The sequence below is a fragment of the Ruditapes philippinarum genome, unplaced genomic scaffold (assembly GCF_026571515.1).
Source record: "Ruditapes philippinarum isolate M1 unplaced genomic scaffold, ASM2657151v2 ctg313_1_1_1_1, whole genome shotgun sequence".
Lineage (NCBI taxonomy): Eukaryota > Metazoa > Mollusca > Bivalvia > Venerida > Veneridae > Ruditapes > Ruditapes philippinarum.
The window spans coordinates 14,995-31,629 of record NW_026860654.1 but is presented as its reverse complement, the minus strand read 5'-3'; the positions used below and the strand labels follow the sequence as shown (position 1 = coordinate 31,629).

Here is a 16,635-nt window from a genome sequence, read left to right as displayed (position 1 = left end):
TCAAGTTTATGTTCCTTATTAGAAATTGATAAGACTAGGACTTGTCCTTATAACCCGAAATCGGACGGGATGATTGAACGCGCTAATAAGACTATAGTGCAGATGTTATCTCATTTTGTTTCCCTTAAAGAAAATCAAACAGACTGGGATGACCATCTGTGTTATGTCTTAGCAGCCTATCGTTCTACACAACATAAAAGTACGGGTTGTACCCCAAATTTACTTATGTTAGGGAGAGAGTTGGATTGTCCTATTGATTTAATGGTAGGACTTCCACTATATACTACAGAAGTAGAATGTCCAATTGAATATGTTCAATGGGTGAAAACTTCTTTGAGACAATCATATGAATTTGCTTTTGACCAATTGAATATAGCTGCTAGTAGGCAGAAGAAGTACTATGAAAGAGATTTAAAACCTAGGGAATTTTTAAATGGAGACTGGGTTTGGAGATGGTATCCACCCTCTGTAAATAAAAAATTGAAACAAGGTTGGATAGGCCCATATCTCGTTTTGAGAAAAATTACATATTTGACTTATAAAATTCAGAAGTCTGAGGATTCTAATCCTATTGTGGTTCATGTAGATCACTTGAAAATTTATGAGGGAAAAATGCCTCCTAGCAATTGGTTAAGGGCAAATCAATATGTAAATTTGGAGTCTGAATCTCCTTATCAAATGTTATGTTCTGACAATGAAAATACAAATGTTCAGATTAATTCAGACAATGAAAAGAATAAAAACAAAGAAATTCTTTTTGTACCAAGGTCTAGGCGTGAAAGACAAATAAAACCCAGAGAAATATTATCAATGTAGGGTTTTTACTTAAGCACACAGTGCTTAATCATTAAGCTGTCAACAATTAAGACATAAGGCTTAATTATAGTACATAATCTGTAAATAAGTGGGTTCAGCAATTAAAGTTGCTTTTAGAAAATTAAGTAATATCAATTATAATAGTTGATATATAATATGACATTTTTTGTTGTATACATGTTTTTTTTTTTAAAAATGATATATAAAATAAAAAAATATGTATACATTCATGATTAAGTATTTGTGTAATTAAAACTTAGATATATAATCTAAGATAAATATAATAGTCCTTACATGACCTAGAACTATGTAGAATGTAAATATTTCTAGTAAACTTTATTAAAATTAAAAGAAATATGAACACAGGATTGATTGTGTTATATTAAGATAATTGTGCTTAAAGAACTGTTACATATGTAAGAGTTAATGTTAGCAAATGTAAATATTAGGGTTCAATGCTTAGTGTTAATTAAAATAGGAATATTTTCCTATGATTAAGAGTAATTTCATGAAGTATTGATTGATTGTTATTGTTTATGTACTATATACATGATATAATGATCATTTATTTGTTTTTTCAATATTTCAGTTTGCAATCAATTTCTACATTACGTTATCATTGATCAGTATGGTGTGATAGACCCTGTATGGCCACGCCAGGGCATGCTGCCAGTGCTCAAGCTGCAGACAGATACCTTTTTTCACCAAGTATAATGACTTTGGGAAACACTTTGTCGAACAGGCACATCTATATATGAGGACTGTTTTTGTCTGCTGTGTAACTTGTTAAAAAACAGTGTTGAACGAAAGTATGATGCTAAAAGACACAATTCTTCAGCCGGGAAAGCTCATGTTTGTTTGGAAGAGAGGGCAGTCAACCCTACATATCGTGATCCAGCAATGCCAGGAAATTTGTTTACCCTGACTTGCAGGAACGGCAGAGAAGGTCTGAGGAGGATCAGAGACAGGGCTGATCAGGAGAGAAGGAATAGAGAGGAGGAGGAATTGAGAAGGGTACAGGAAAGGGAGGAGCGAAAAGAAAGAGACAGACAGGAGAGACAGGCACGGGCACAGAATGAGATTTTGGACAACTGGTACGACAGGAATGTTGAGCTAGATTATCTGGATGATTGACAGTCTTAATGTGCATTCATAGCCTCAGTCATACTATATATATAATATTGTGATATTGTTGTTTTACATTTGTTATTATTTTTGGTTGTTATTTAAAGGATTGGATGTATAATCCTTGTTATTTTGTTAATAAAAGAGATTTATTGATAATCATACATTTCAGGCTCAGACTTATTTTGTTTGTTAATATTTTTTCTGAATACAGTTCTGAACAAATTAAATCTTCATTGATAGAATTTAGATTGCTTGAATTAAATTTTTGGTGTTTACCTTTTACCGTAGAGTTTTGATATAATAGTTAATAGTTCGATATCTAGATCTACTTTTGGAATAAAGTACCTATTTTCTAATTATTAGTAAGCTACTTTAATAATTAAATACCAGATTCTACCTTTAAATTTTTGTGGATATTCCTTTTATTTGTACCCACACGTCTTTTAATTAAGGAAGGAGGAATGTAATAGGACCGTATTTTGATAAAATATTTAGTTGTCAAATTTATACCATTCATTTGTCGTCCATTTTGGCTTCTTTCCCTAACGTTTATCTGTTAAAGACCTCTTGATTGGCTCTTTCGGTTTAGATTTACATTTTTATTGGTCCACTTGATTAATATAATTCGATTAGTTCAGAACTTGTTATGAGTAATTTTGACCAATCAATCTTATAGTTAAGCATTGTCATGACTACCAAAAGTGTATAAATACCGGGTGAATTTCTATATATCTTGTTTTGGGAGCTGGCCGACAGGTCAGTTCACTTCAAAGCTTTAGAGCTTTGCTTTGGCACTCTTCAAAACTTAATAGTTTTGACTCTCTTTGAAATCTATATGATTTGAGAATTTAGGCTATACTTATTAGTAAATACTTAGAAATTCTTTTTAAATAAATAACTAGTTGTTGGTAGATTCTGCTTAAATATATAGTCTTATTCATACTTTTGATAAATAAATTACACGATTGTCGTTTAAATAAGTCTATGATTAGAATAAATCTCGTAATGTTAAATTTATAAAGTCTTGTGTTGTACTTTCTTAATAAGAGTAAATTAAAGGTAGCGTCCTACACCACCATCCTAGCCACTGGTTGGCAATTAAGAGTTCAGAGAACCTGGGTAAAGTGCCGTTTAAAGACATATTTGTGATCACGTGTCGTCCGCATAGTAATTTGGCCATTTATATTTTAAGTCTGTCCAGAGTGCCACTGAGTGTTGGGCTCGAATCAGCTTGAACCACTGATAATAAACCGGCACTATTACAGGCGTACGAAAGCTAACCTACTGAAACAGTCTATGGCCGTAAGAAGATACTTTATGCCACGGTTATGATTTTTCAGTTTGGTAAAATCACACAAATCAACATCCATTTGTTGCCTTATGCCTGCCACTTGAATCTTGTTTCTTCTGTGCCTTTGTCGAACAGTCCTATTTAGAGTGTATGTATCATTTGATTCGAGAAAAGACTGTAATTCGGCTCTTGAAAAATTGAAGATTTCCTCTTTTTTAATTTCTCTCTGTAATCTTCTCAGTCCCCCAAAACTTCCCGGATGTTCGGGATCACTATAAATCCGCCTTAAGTATTCACCTTTCGCTTCTTTCGCGTGTTTCTCCATTCATGAAGTTCAGACTTTGCACTGAACTAGACTGAGATATATCGCTGTCAATGCGTTTTCTTGATTTTCTGTATCTCAGCATAGGATTTGGCAGTATATAGCCAAGGGCAGAACTCAAGAGTGCCACCCATAGACTGTCGTTTTCGCCCTTTCGCAGGGATAAATGTATTGCGGAAAGTAAGATAACTCCAAACATTGCCATTAACTGCGCAACGTACGTTACTTTGTTCTTAGCACCTCTACGTTCGCATTTGAAACACCATTCATTCTCGCGACCAGACTGATAAACGCTGGACACGGAATGAGGCCCGTTCTGTGTCACGGTTATATCCTCGCTTACTTTCCCATGTAAATGACTATTCGTCAATGCTGATATTCCTGTTGTTGTCGTTTCACTTGATATTATTAAGGGCACTATATAGTTGTCGCTACTATTATCGTTATTATTATTATTATTGTTGTTGTTATTATTAGTATTGCAATTATTGTTGTTGATGTTACCGGTATTGCCTTCAAACGTATCCATTTTCAGTAAAAATATTAAGCTATGTAAAGGATTTAAGAATAAAATCATGAAATCACGTCCTGTGTTATTAAGTCTCTGAATGGTGAGAGTGAATAAGAACAACAATAACGATATGAAGACAGAGAAAAGAAGGCGGAGTTAGTATTGCATTTTGGTTGTAATGGCGGCGACTGAAAACAACGAATGTGCCCGGTCATGTAACTTATTTTCGTTCGTCGCCGCCATTTTGTTTTTCGTTTACTGCTCGCCCGCCCCCCAGTGATTTACCAAACATTAGTCTCTAATTGAGACGTCAAATCAATACCATAATAATAATAGTAATAAGATTCAATTATCTTATCATTACAATAAAGTATACATTCACTATTGTACTCTAGATTATTATCTACACAATTGAGATAATTATCTACAATAGACTATTGTACTATAGATCATTATCTATCGACTATTACATAATTATCTACAATAGACTATTGTACTATAGATAATTACCTTACAATAGATTACGTCATAATTACATAATGAGATCAGAGCAGCGAGCACCAAAACATGACCCCTATAAACACACTACTCATGTATGCTGAGAAAATGTCTCCGAAAAACTTTATAATGAATAACAACTTTCGTTCAGAAGCATATAGATATTAGTACTTGTTCAGATTATTATATATAACAATTGTGAGTTTCCTCTACTTATTTTTTTAATTGATAATTGGAACAGACCCATTAACAGTTTCGACGGTGCTTTATTAAACAGTAACGGCGCATTACAAGATGACAAACCGATATGACTTTTGGAAAAAAGAAAAATAACATGCCTTTTAAAAAACATGAAACTGACTTTCTTTTGCTAGAATAGATTAAATCCTCACACAGAAATATTTTCTTCTTTTGTCACCTTCTGTCTGTAAAATCTTTCTGATTTCATTTTTTTTTTCGTTTTTACATTGATTGAATTCACTGTGTATTTGTGCATCACAGAATTTACAGGCAGAAATGATTTATTGAAATTAAATAGACTGTATCCAGAGTCGGTAATAGTAAAGGGAGACACAGGCAAAATTTTCATTTCTTAGTTTTGAATTTTTCATTCCTAATTCTGTAAATGCCCTCAAAAAGAATATATTAGACAGTCAAAGGAACAAAACTTTTCTCCATATAAAGAATAAAATGGCGGTTTTCTAACCTGACCCGCGTGGGTCAGGTTAGAGCGCTAGGATTTCACAATAGTTGTCACAGTGAACTCTGGAAACGTTAAAGAACATGTCAAATGAATGATTTAGGTTTGTTTCAATCATACAATATCCACAGTATCTGTTAATGTAACTTCAAGGATTTGTTCAAGTCACCTGACTTGTTTTAAAACTATTCGGTGATTCTATTGGCGTCTAAATTTTGTTCAACATATATAGATATATTTATGCTTCAAATCCAAAATATATAGAATTTAAACAGAAATTCATGCTGAAACTTTTAGAAATGTCATTTTAGCGCGAGTTGAGTACAAAAGATCATTTTAATATTTTTGTCATTATTTTGCCTGAATATCCCTTTAAAGAAACTATTAAGAATTGAATAAGAAAATAATATAAAAGTCTGGAAACAAAGTGATCCCTCGGAAGCATTACTCACAATAAAATTACATGAAAATTTCAGACTAGGTTTGATTGGATCTGTACATGAGGGATAATGAATAAGTGTAAACATCCCTCATATAAAGTCACTTTGGTTCGCCACCTTGATAAGCTGTCATATAGTAATGATATATTTATTTTCCTTACTGATTTAGGTGGATCATTTTCCTGTCCGTAATAAAACACTGTAGCCTTAACGTCAAATAATTCAAATCTTGTTGCTTTGTATGGAAGGTCTAGTTGGATGAAGAACTTCCTAAAGACTCTCACATTTACTGGCTCAGCAATACACATCCCAACGTTTTCAGTTATTCCTTAATAGGAAAATACAAAGTTAGCCAACTCGGTTGACTGAACTAACGTTTATTATGTCGTGAAATAGATAATCATACAAAAACATTTGTAAAATGATCATGCAAATATAATTCAATGACACCTGTCACGGTCCTTAAACAAAGAGACAGCAAATTCGTTTTAGTATACAGCAGTTTATTTTGACTAGGGAAAAAAAGTTATTTCCACAATTCCAAGATTCTGCCAAATGTAAATAATATAATCAACACTAACACCTGCTTAATGGCAATAAATATATGTATTATCAACATCAATACATCAGGTATTATCAACACAATAACATAAAACAGGGCAATAAGTATATTCATAATGTAATACATGGCAATAATATATGTTTAATCAACATCAAACATGATAAATGGCAATAAATATATGTATAAAAAAAGATCAAAATATGATGCATTGCAATAAATATATTTATATTTAATACCACAATATAACAATGTCAATTATAGGAGTATAACCAACATTAAAACATGATAAATGACAATAGAAAATATTTACAAAGTTATTTCTAAATACAGGCCAATGCTTTGCATAAAGGAGGGCAAGGAAAATTCCAAAGGTTTCTTTTAATATCAAAGAAATAGACTGACGTAAACTTGAGTGTATCGTCAGGATGGTTACGCTGACTTTAACGCAAGAGTAGCATAATTACACTGATAAGCAACACTTTAAATAAAAAGTACACTGTTAAAATCGTTTGAAAGGAGAAAAAATTAAGAAACTCAAGCAATGAAAGTTTTAAATTATATACCAATAGCTTGTATCATCCATTCTGTTATTGAATCCGGATAACTATATTCTTTACGTTTTTCTCCATTTCTAAAATTGAAAGTGATTTTTATAGTAATCAAAGTGTAAAACTATTCAAAACTAGAACTGTGCAGATGTGCTCGTAAACAAGAGCATGCATATCTGTATGTAAGATTTTTATGTGGAACTTTTTATTAAAATCTGCCATCCGGTTTAAGAGGAGTTGCGTTCACAAAATTTCTATATGGCATATAGTGAAAAAATCAACAAAGGGCCATAATTCGGTTAAATTTGGTCGCAGCAAAAATTCCTTCCTTAACTACCATCTACATATTAAGGTTGTTCATCCCTGGAAGTTTAAGCAAAATCTGCCATCCGGTTTAAGAGGAGTTGCGTTCACAAAATTTCTACATAGTATATAGTGAAAAAAATCAACAAAGGGCCATAATTCTGTTAAATTTGGTCTCAGCAAAAATTCCTTCCTTTACTGCCATCTACACATTAAGGTTGTTCATCCATGGAAGTTTAAGCAAAATCTGCCATCCGGTTTAAGAGGAGTTGCGTACACAAGATTTCGGGACGAACGGACAGACGTACGGACGGGCAGACGTACGGACGGACGGACAAGTGCAACGCTATATGCTCCCCATTTTGTGGGGGCATAAAAAGTAACCAAACTCTTTGAACCTTTTGAGCGTAATCAGAATGTGTGTGGTATGTAGACAACAAATCAATAAACACACCAAAATACATTTTCTAGGAATCGAATATTAAACTTATACTGTAGTAATAGAGAGGCGTTGAACTTGACAATGAAACTGGTCAGCAAATGTTTTTCTCTAACAATACCGTACAGGATCATCATTTTATGAAAGTTTTCGTTATCCCCCCCCCCCGGTCCCGGGCTCGGAAACGGAGAGACTCGATTAAATAAACCAGAGATTGCTGGGTCGATCATCGGGCAAGACGATATTTCTCCGTGAAAAGGATACTTAATTTGGCTAAAAAAAATACCGATCAATCACCGATGGCTCTGTGTAATTTGGGTGTTATAGATGTCGATCACTTTATTATCCTGGTTTTTTATCCACACGCGCAGCTGTTGCACGGGTTTTTTACTATGCGATTCCTCACCATGTAAAATATAGCTTATTGCAATGACGGTCTGGTAATTTCATTTTCAATACATAATCCAAGACATAATCCTAATTGCCTCCTACAAGCACGTAAGCAGCATGACAAAACCGGTTGCTTGATACAAAAATTAAATAGGTAAACGAAATGAAAATCAAATAGGTAAACCAAATGTGAATTACAGTAACAGACGTGTATTGTTACAAAATGTAAGCTAGAATAACAGCAGCGCATATTTTTATATTTTTATATCCTCGACATAAAATGTGTCTTCATTTTTTCTGCAGATGTCTTTCCACAATGAAAAAGTGCATTATCCCTCTATTACAATTAAAACGAAAGCATCTGTTTCAGTGATGATAATAATGATAGCTTGAATAGCAATTATGTAAACAATACATGTTTAACTTATCATTTTTAAGATTTCGAAAGTAAATAAACTGTAATGGTAAAATACTATGTACTAACATATCTAACTGCACTTCTTCAAACATGAAGGACTCCCTGAAATCAGTTCGTTGATGAGGTTTGACATTCTCGTTGTTTAGGAAATTCAAATCTCTTTTATAATGACTGACATCTTCTAATGACCTGGACGAAAGTTGAGTAACATCTAAAATGTAAAGTAATTATTAAACCCTATTGCATAATTGTAGTTAACAAAAACAGACACTTTTTATACCAATAATTTCAGAACAATGGACAATATTTTCTTCAGAAAGAAATGTTCAGGGAGTAAAACAGTAAATAATATACGGCATACATAATATAATGGTTTGAAATATAAAAAAAATATTTGACGTTGATATTTCATAATGGTAGAAATAAATATAATGTCTACAGAGATGTGATAGATCAAATATAAAAATAATAAATACATAAGCACTTTGGGCTTTGATACGTTTACAAGCAGCGGTGATTTATATATAAGTGAAATATAATTTCATCACAATATCTATTGACCAATTTTAAAAGCAATATTTGAATTTCAATAACAAAAACATAAATTTGCATACATTCTTTTTTCAAATGAATGATATGTAAGTTTCTGTTAAACATAGACATGCAATTTTAAAAAAACTATTTCAAACCCACATAAGGGTAGGTAGGTTAAGCAATAGTATGGTTGCTTAATTATGCGCAAATTAGACGGACAATGCCATGTGAGATACAACAAGACCTGTCGGCAAACACCGCACTAAACTTTCCTGGTCATGGAAATAAAAGTAACATAAAAAACTTTGAGAACAAAAATGAATTTTATGGTTATCTGCATTTTGATGTCGCATCCTTTGATGATATTATAAATTATATATCAAGTTTGAAATTGATAGCGTTGATATTTTCTGAGAAAATAGAATTTAGAAGAAAGGAGTTAACCAACACGAAAGAGTCATGACAGTTGCTCCACATTTGTCTTAGGCAAATGGAGCTTATAAGGACCATATTGATCATTTAAATATCACCGTTGTATAACTAATTAGTATGAATTAAATATTGAAATACAACCAAAAAAACTAATATTTACAATGTGAATGACTCAGTCTACTTACCGGAAATTAATGACTCCATCTTATCTATACATGAGTGCAAGATGGACTGGATGCATCTGATTTCATAGTGTTTAGTTTTAAATGCTTTCTTTGCAGCAGAATAGCACAAAGTGTATGGATCTAATTTTGCCCTTTCTTCTTTTGCAGTTTCGTTAATAACTGTCTCAGCATACCATTTACCATATACACAACATCGCTCATCAGCACCATTGCAATCTGTAATAGAAAATTAGCAATAATAAATGTTAACAAATAATTCTACACATACATCATCTCAGTGGTTAATAGGGGGGGGGGCGTAATACATATTTGTAGTGCATGAACAACTACAAAAGCATGAAAATGCGCATATAGCCCGAGATGTTTAATACGTCCGAGGGCCTATGCGTTTAGGTCCAAAAATCGAGACTTTGTCTAATAGAAATTACAATTCCAAGCATCAAGTCTCCGAAAAGTACACATTGCCGTGTTTAAATTTGAGTTGGGATATAATATTACATGTACATAAAATTAAAATAAGGTTCAATATGCAAAAAAAATATTTATGAAACAAACACTTAAATTTCTAAATTCTGATTTTAATGAAAATACCATCAGCAGAACGTCTTTTACGAGCGTTTGAATTACATCCTTCTTGTACACGGTACATATCACGATCAACATCGGCGTTGGTCAAAATAGAAAACCCTGCGTTCTGTAAAAAGGGTTTTAGAGGTATGCATTGTCAATAGTTGAACATCTTAGTGATAAATCGATATGCATATAATGTATGATGTAATGACTTGATGTCAAACCAATCATAGCCTTTTTTATATTTACGAGTTTATTCACTGTTTTTAATTTGCACGATTAATTTATTGTAGCAACATCAGATTAATTTTTCATTTTATAAAGACCCTGATCACAGTTATTGAATTAAACGAAATCGGGTCATTTCAAATAATTTTTTATTTTTTTCATTTCTTTTCTGGTAAACATATATTTCAATTACACTAAAGATGACATTTAGAGCAAAACTAAATACATACCTGAAGCATAGCAGTGATACTGTGATAACATTAGTAAATAATGGTTAGAGAGGTTTGGGGGTTGCGTTCATTTAACGCCACCTTTCCTTCATATTTTAGAAATAAACATGAAAAACACAGATGTGGTCTTTTATAATACTGTATGTTTGTACAGTCAATCGTGACGTTTACATTGAATATATATATGGCTAATGTTAATTTATGGCACTCAGGTTAAATGAACAGATATACAGTATTACAAATCTAAAATTTTTATAGGTAAATAATGTTATATACCATGATTAGAAGAAACTTAAATCATAGCGGTGAAATAATTTGTTGATATCATACTAAGGGACAAAGGTTAACAGTAGTGACAGTTAGTGTTCAACTATTATTATTGTAGAAAATTCTCGATTTGCTGGCGCAGCTCAGGCGGCGTGGTTGTTTTAATCATATCAAGTCACTACTATAATAGACACAATTATGGCCATACTTACCTTAAAAACATCTCCATTATTTTTACCACTACCTTCACCGCATCCAAGGTCATGTGACCTTAAAACATCAAACATCTAAAATGTAAAAAGCATCTATTATTTTGTTCTTTTATCAAAGTTCTTTTAAGTATCTACAAAAGTTATTGGTAAGCCCGATTAATGAATTGAAAAAGAAGTATCTGCTATGCATAGTTTTATTCTGTCTCGTAAAAAGGAATTGTGAGACTTTTAAACAAATAATCAAGCATAGCAGTTTTTCGAATTAAAAACAATATTGAATTATAAAGTTATTTTTAAGGAATGATTTTTGTCACATAATGAGTAAGTATTATTTTATGTTTTCCTAATCAATTTACTTAATAGGCATCGCACTGAGATAACGATACAGCAAGACGATTTATAGACTTTTCGGAACGGTTGTAGTTTTCAAATATTCACAAATACCTTACATTAAAAAGAAAATAAAGAAAATATTTATTGAATCAAAGACAGAACATAGAAAAATTGAAAAAGTTTAATTTCATAGTGCACGTTTCAAGGAAGATGTTTCTTACCTTATTTTTCACCAAAATGTTTTTATCATTTAGAAGCAACAAGGCCTTATCCATGGCATTGAGGCCAACCCAAGAAAAAGGTGTTCCAGTTATAGTAATCTTATCTCTTGTTCCAGGTATCGGCGCAACACTTTCAACTTTTAAAGATAACTACAATTATAAAAGTACTAACTGTCATTTAAGTGGAAATATGTTTAAAACTCTTTGTTATTTCGTGTTTTTATTGTGTAGAACCAACGATCTGCAGTAAGCTAGAGCTAGTTAGCTTTCATCAATGAAAAATAGTTCCAGATAAAACTCAAAAGCAAAGCGGAGAGGTGCATGCGACTTGAAGAAAATCCTGCCATGGAAGCCCTTAAGCGTTGGATTTGGCAGAAGAAAATGCAATACCTATTTGGATAGCAAAGCTTCATTTAATATGAAATAATCCAAAGGCATCGGCAGAATTCAAATGTAGAGATGTTCGCAGAGGTTCATCATAAACGCATCTGAGGAATGATTTATATTTTTATTGTAAAATTTCATTCTTTATCTTAGAAACAAAGCATAAATGTTGCATATATAATTGCATGGGGTTTTTATTGTAAGAAATACATACCCCCGTTCCTCTACATTTTGCATCAACGTCAATTTTAATAGAGTCTGCGACAACCTTGTTCGAGTTTTCGTCTACGTAAAACACTAACAGCCTTGCTGTGGGATTGATTAATTCTTGCAAAATATCATCAATTTGTTCGACTGCTTTGTTGCTAGCTTGCTTGAAAACCGCGTGGACAACTTTTCCTCTTGTTACAACCTAAAACAAGGTCAATAAAATACAGTTAACATACGGAAAATAGCCATACTTTTTCTTAGCTAAATATATTTTCTCCTTCTTATTGCAACTGTTGTATCATTAATTTCAAGGTACTTTAGTATACCATTTTCTTCAAGTACTTTTCCAAAATTTCATTGTTGGATCAATTGAAACGAAAAATATAGATTAACACAGAGTTTAACGGCGTGACACTTCCAAGATGTAGATGTACATGGTTAACTAATAGACAAAACGCTTATGAATAATACCCTGTGTCATCCCGGAACAGCCTTAAACATTTGTTTCGGCATTGTATACAATTATCACGAGTAATTACGTCAGCTAGCTTAAATTCAATCTCAACGTTTTTTTCAACAGCCTATGAGAATTCAAGTAGTGAAAGTACTACAAACCGGTAACACATTAAAACTGAATGAAGGTATATAAACAATTTGTAATGTTAAAATGGATTTAAAATACGTATGTTAAACCCAGCTGCGTTAAGGTTTCACCGAGAATTGAGTATGCAGAATCACTAGAAAATAACCCACCACAAACAACATTCCAGTGTAATTCGACACGGTACTTCCGAGCTGTACATTTGAGAAGGCATTCATTAACATAATGTTGTCGTCCTGAAAATATAATAAATGGTAAAAAGTAAATAAAAGTTATGATTCCACGACAATGAATACTGGTACATTTACATGTGCGACGTCGTACTACTTATGTAATAAAAAATTAGCCCATGTCACAAATTGTATTGCGTGTTTTATAATTTATCACTTGTGTAACACTTTGCTGTAGAAAAGTAGTCGTTAACAGTAGAAAATTAAACGTAAACTTATTATAAGACTGAGGCGTTGTAGTTTCGGCAAAAACAAATAGTAAAATATTTACAATATTTCAAACAGATAACAGTCAAGGCCACGATATATATTTTTAATAAACTTATCTTATCTTGATTATTTTTATCTTAAATTACCAGACAATCACATAACGATACGACATAAAATACATGTATATATAATAAGGTTTAGGTTGCGTTGTTAAAGAGCATATTTAAAAGGTTATTTAATTAAAATTATGATAAGCCATGTATTATGTAAACATATTGATTTTGTTAAAGGAGAGGACTACTATGAGCTATTGTAGCTCTCGGTCCAATTCCTTTCTGCTTAAATTGTAAATTATAAACATGTACAAATAATCTGAATAAAAATATGTTTAAACCAAAAGGTTATTTACTAAATAAACTTTTACATGATAATACAACAAGCAAAATATCTATATACATTATAATCTAACACGAGAATTGTTTTGAAATGTTCATTCTGAAAGCCAATTTCAAGTCTTACACAAAGTCTTGTTAGATTATTACCATTAATACTTCATTATAGGACACAATTTTGTCTTATACAAACATGTTCTCCTTAAAGAAAACTCACGGTGATAATGCGCTCCACTAGAATTTGGTTTTTATCATCATACCCTATAACTTCAAATACATCGCTTTCTTGTCTTTGTGCATCGCGTGATCCGATGACCTGTTAAATAAATACCTTTATTGTAATTATCACTGTATTCTGTTATGCGATAAAATGTTTCAACCATGGTAGTAAGGATATATTTTAAAAACAATTCTAATGTAAGATAGGCGCTCCAATTATTAGAACAAAATATGTCGTTTGTTATCGTATTTTCGTGATCTCGCAATTCGTGACAAAAGATTGGATATAAGAACTTGCGTAAATCAGCAGCAATATTATACAAGAAATTCCAATAATCATTAAAAATCTATTTTATAAAAAAAATATACAGCCATTATTATTAGCCTTTTTCTGAAAAAACAAAACAAAAACAACTATTCTTGGAAGCGATGTGTATTAATTTTATATTGCGTTTTTTTTCCCATAACATAATGTTACATAAACTTATTTTCACCAAACTAACCTTGAATCTAAGACGGTTATTCTGCGCTGTATTCTCAAAAATAGCAAGTGCTTGTCCGTCGCTATCTGTCACTGCTTTCACCGTGTCAACAGTCCTACCATTGTCATTTATTTGCCTCACTTTTATTTTCTGACCTTTAGCAGGGACACCGTTTGGCATGTTAACATCAACCTGTAACCAATGTGTAAAAATAATACTCATAAGAGAGTACCTTGTAGATCAATAATCAGTTTGCCTCTTCACCAAAGAAGTTGGGTTTGAATACTGCTATGGACATTTTCAGTTTTCTCGTATGCCATAACAATTACAACGTCCAGGGAGTAAACTCGAGAGATGTTTAAATAAGCTTTAATCACATTTCCAACTATTTTTACCAGTATTAATCAAAATAAATATCTAAATTACCTTTAAATAGTATCCCATTCCTGGTCTAAAAAATCGCTTAGATCTAGTAAATTTGAAAATGAATGGTTCTCTAGCGAACACTGTTTCATCTATATACATGTTTTCCTCTTTCCCTGTCGCACTTTCAAACACTGTAGCAATAGCTACAAGTCGACCTCCATCCGGATAGGGTAACTTCTTAAGCTCCTCAGACCCAACAATGTTTACACTGAATTCAGTTTCACCCCGTTCAAGCTAATATAAACAAAAATATACGGTAAGGTGCGAGTGATTGTTTGTCTCTACGAACTGACCAGGAAGGCTATATGTAACAAAATGTGAATGTTCATTTGAGGTCCTATGTTGATTTTCTTCATGAAATGTTTCGTAAGATATTTTCTTTAATATGTAAGTTTCCCTTTTTTCCAGCAATATGCATATAACATATTTTACATACGAATATATATAATGATATTAACCATTTTGTCTCCTTTTGTGTTTAACAGTAAACAATAACATTTTCTTGCGAATGCTCTTACCCCTTCGCCACCCACAAATACAAAAATGAATGCAAAAATACAAACTAAGTAAAAACACGAAGTTTACCACAAACGTACGACATGACAAGAAACTTTATTGGTTGTACTTTAAAAGACTAGTATAAATTTTCACTTACTTCTTTTCGGTCCATGCTAAAGAGATATTTTGCTTTCCCCATTCGCATATGTTACATTGAAAGACAATCTTGCTTTTCCTGCTACCGGCTTTCCGTACACATATCTTATTTAATAAAAAATATTTATAAATAAAACTCTTGGTGAGTACACCACCTTTCCTTACGATAGAAGCTCATGTTGTTTATACAACTTCTACTTGCAATAATGCCTCATTCTGTTTACAAAACATTTACTTGTAATAATAGCTCATACTGTTTACACAACTTCTACTTGAAATAACAGCACATGGTGTTCTACTAGTAATAACATTACATTTTGTTCTCATAAGTTCAATTTGCAACAATACCTCGTATTTTTCATATAAATCTTTCTTGCAAAAGTACCTCAATCCGTTCACATACGATGCACTTGCAATGATAGCACATGTTTTGCACAAAATTGCTTCTTATAAAAATAGTTCACGTTGTCCTCGTAATGCATATTATTGATGCAAGTGGCGGTAGACATCCATTTAAGCAGGGGTTCGGAAGCTACACAAATTATCATCTAACATGAAACAAAAATCAACAAGGTAGGTTGGAACTTAATGATGTAAACATTGAAAGTTTGTGTAACATGAACTGATTACTGATATTGATTATATCTTTTACAGTATAAATGTGTACATACTCTGCCTTGACTTTGAAGACAATCTTTGAGTCATCTGGATGTTTCATCAAAATGTATGACTGTGACACGTCAACTGTGACACCGAATGTTGGCAAGACTGAAAAATTGTACTCATTAAACATGTCAGACAAAAACGAGTATTACAAACCATATGATGCTTAACCTGGTCATTTTTTCTAAAGTTGGTTTAAAGTTTTTCGTGTTAAGCAATTGAGCCATAAGCATTTATGGCCATTAGTGCAGGTTAATTCTTTGGATATGCACAGTCCTCCAGCTAAATACGATAAGGTCTTGGAGCCAGAGTTCACACAAATGAGGGTCACAAAGAATGATGGCAAGACTGAAAAACTGTACACATTATACATAATTTTCAGATATTTAAAACCAGTTTGCTACAAAAGAATTATATATTTTAGGATGCTCAACCTGAAGATCTTTTCTAAACTGGTTTAAAAAGTTTATCTTGTAAAGCAACTGAGTCATAAACATGGTTATTGGTGAAGGTTATTTTTTTGGATATGCTCAGTCCTCATGCCAAATTAAGTAAGGTTGCGGAGCCAGAGTGCTCACCAACGAGG

The 16,635-nt window shown here is 32.3% G+C and overlaps 1 protein-coding gene across 1 annotated transcript in view; it reads right to left on the bottom strand.

Moving 5' to 3' along the window:
* The window catches only part of LOC132712924 (venom factor-like), a 61,599-nt gene that overhangs the window by 34,436 nt on the left and 10,528 nt on the right, over positions 1 to 16,635 (bottom strand). The window contains exons 7-19 of the mRNA XM_060695359.1: positions 16,039 to 16,154; positions 14,733 to 14,966; positions 14,328 to 14,498; positions 13,823 to 13,921; positions 12,926 to 13,009; positions 12,177 to 12,374; positions 11,579 to 11,728; positions 11,025 to 11,099; positions 10,109 to 10,211; positions 9,518 to 9,733; positions 8,433 to 8,577; positions 6,832 to 6,899; positions 5,868 to 6,034 (exon numbers count right to left, since the gene is read on the bottom strand). Coding sequence (XP_060551342.1) covers positions 5,868 to 6,034; positions 6,832 to 6,899; positions 8,433 to 8,577; positions 9,518 to 9,733; positions 10,109 to 10,211; positions 11,025 to 11,099; positions 11,579 to 11,728; positions 12,177 to 12,374; positions 12,926 to 13,009; positions 13,823 to 13,921; positions 14,328 to 14,498; positions 14,733 to 14,966; positions 16,039 to 16,154 — 1,826 coding nt within the window. The remainder of the gene's footprint in view (positions 1 to 5,867; positions 6,035 to 6,831; positions 6,900 to 8,432; positions 8,578 to 9,517; positions 9,734 to 10,108; positions 10,212 to 11,024; positions 11,100 to 11,578; positions 11,729 to 12,176; positions 12,375 to 12,925; positions 13,010 to 13,822; positions 13,922 to 14,327; positions 14,499 to 14,732; positions 14,967 to 16,038; positions 16,155 to 16,635) is intronic.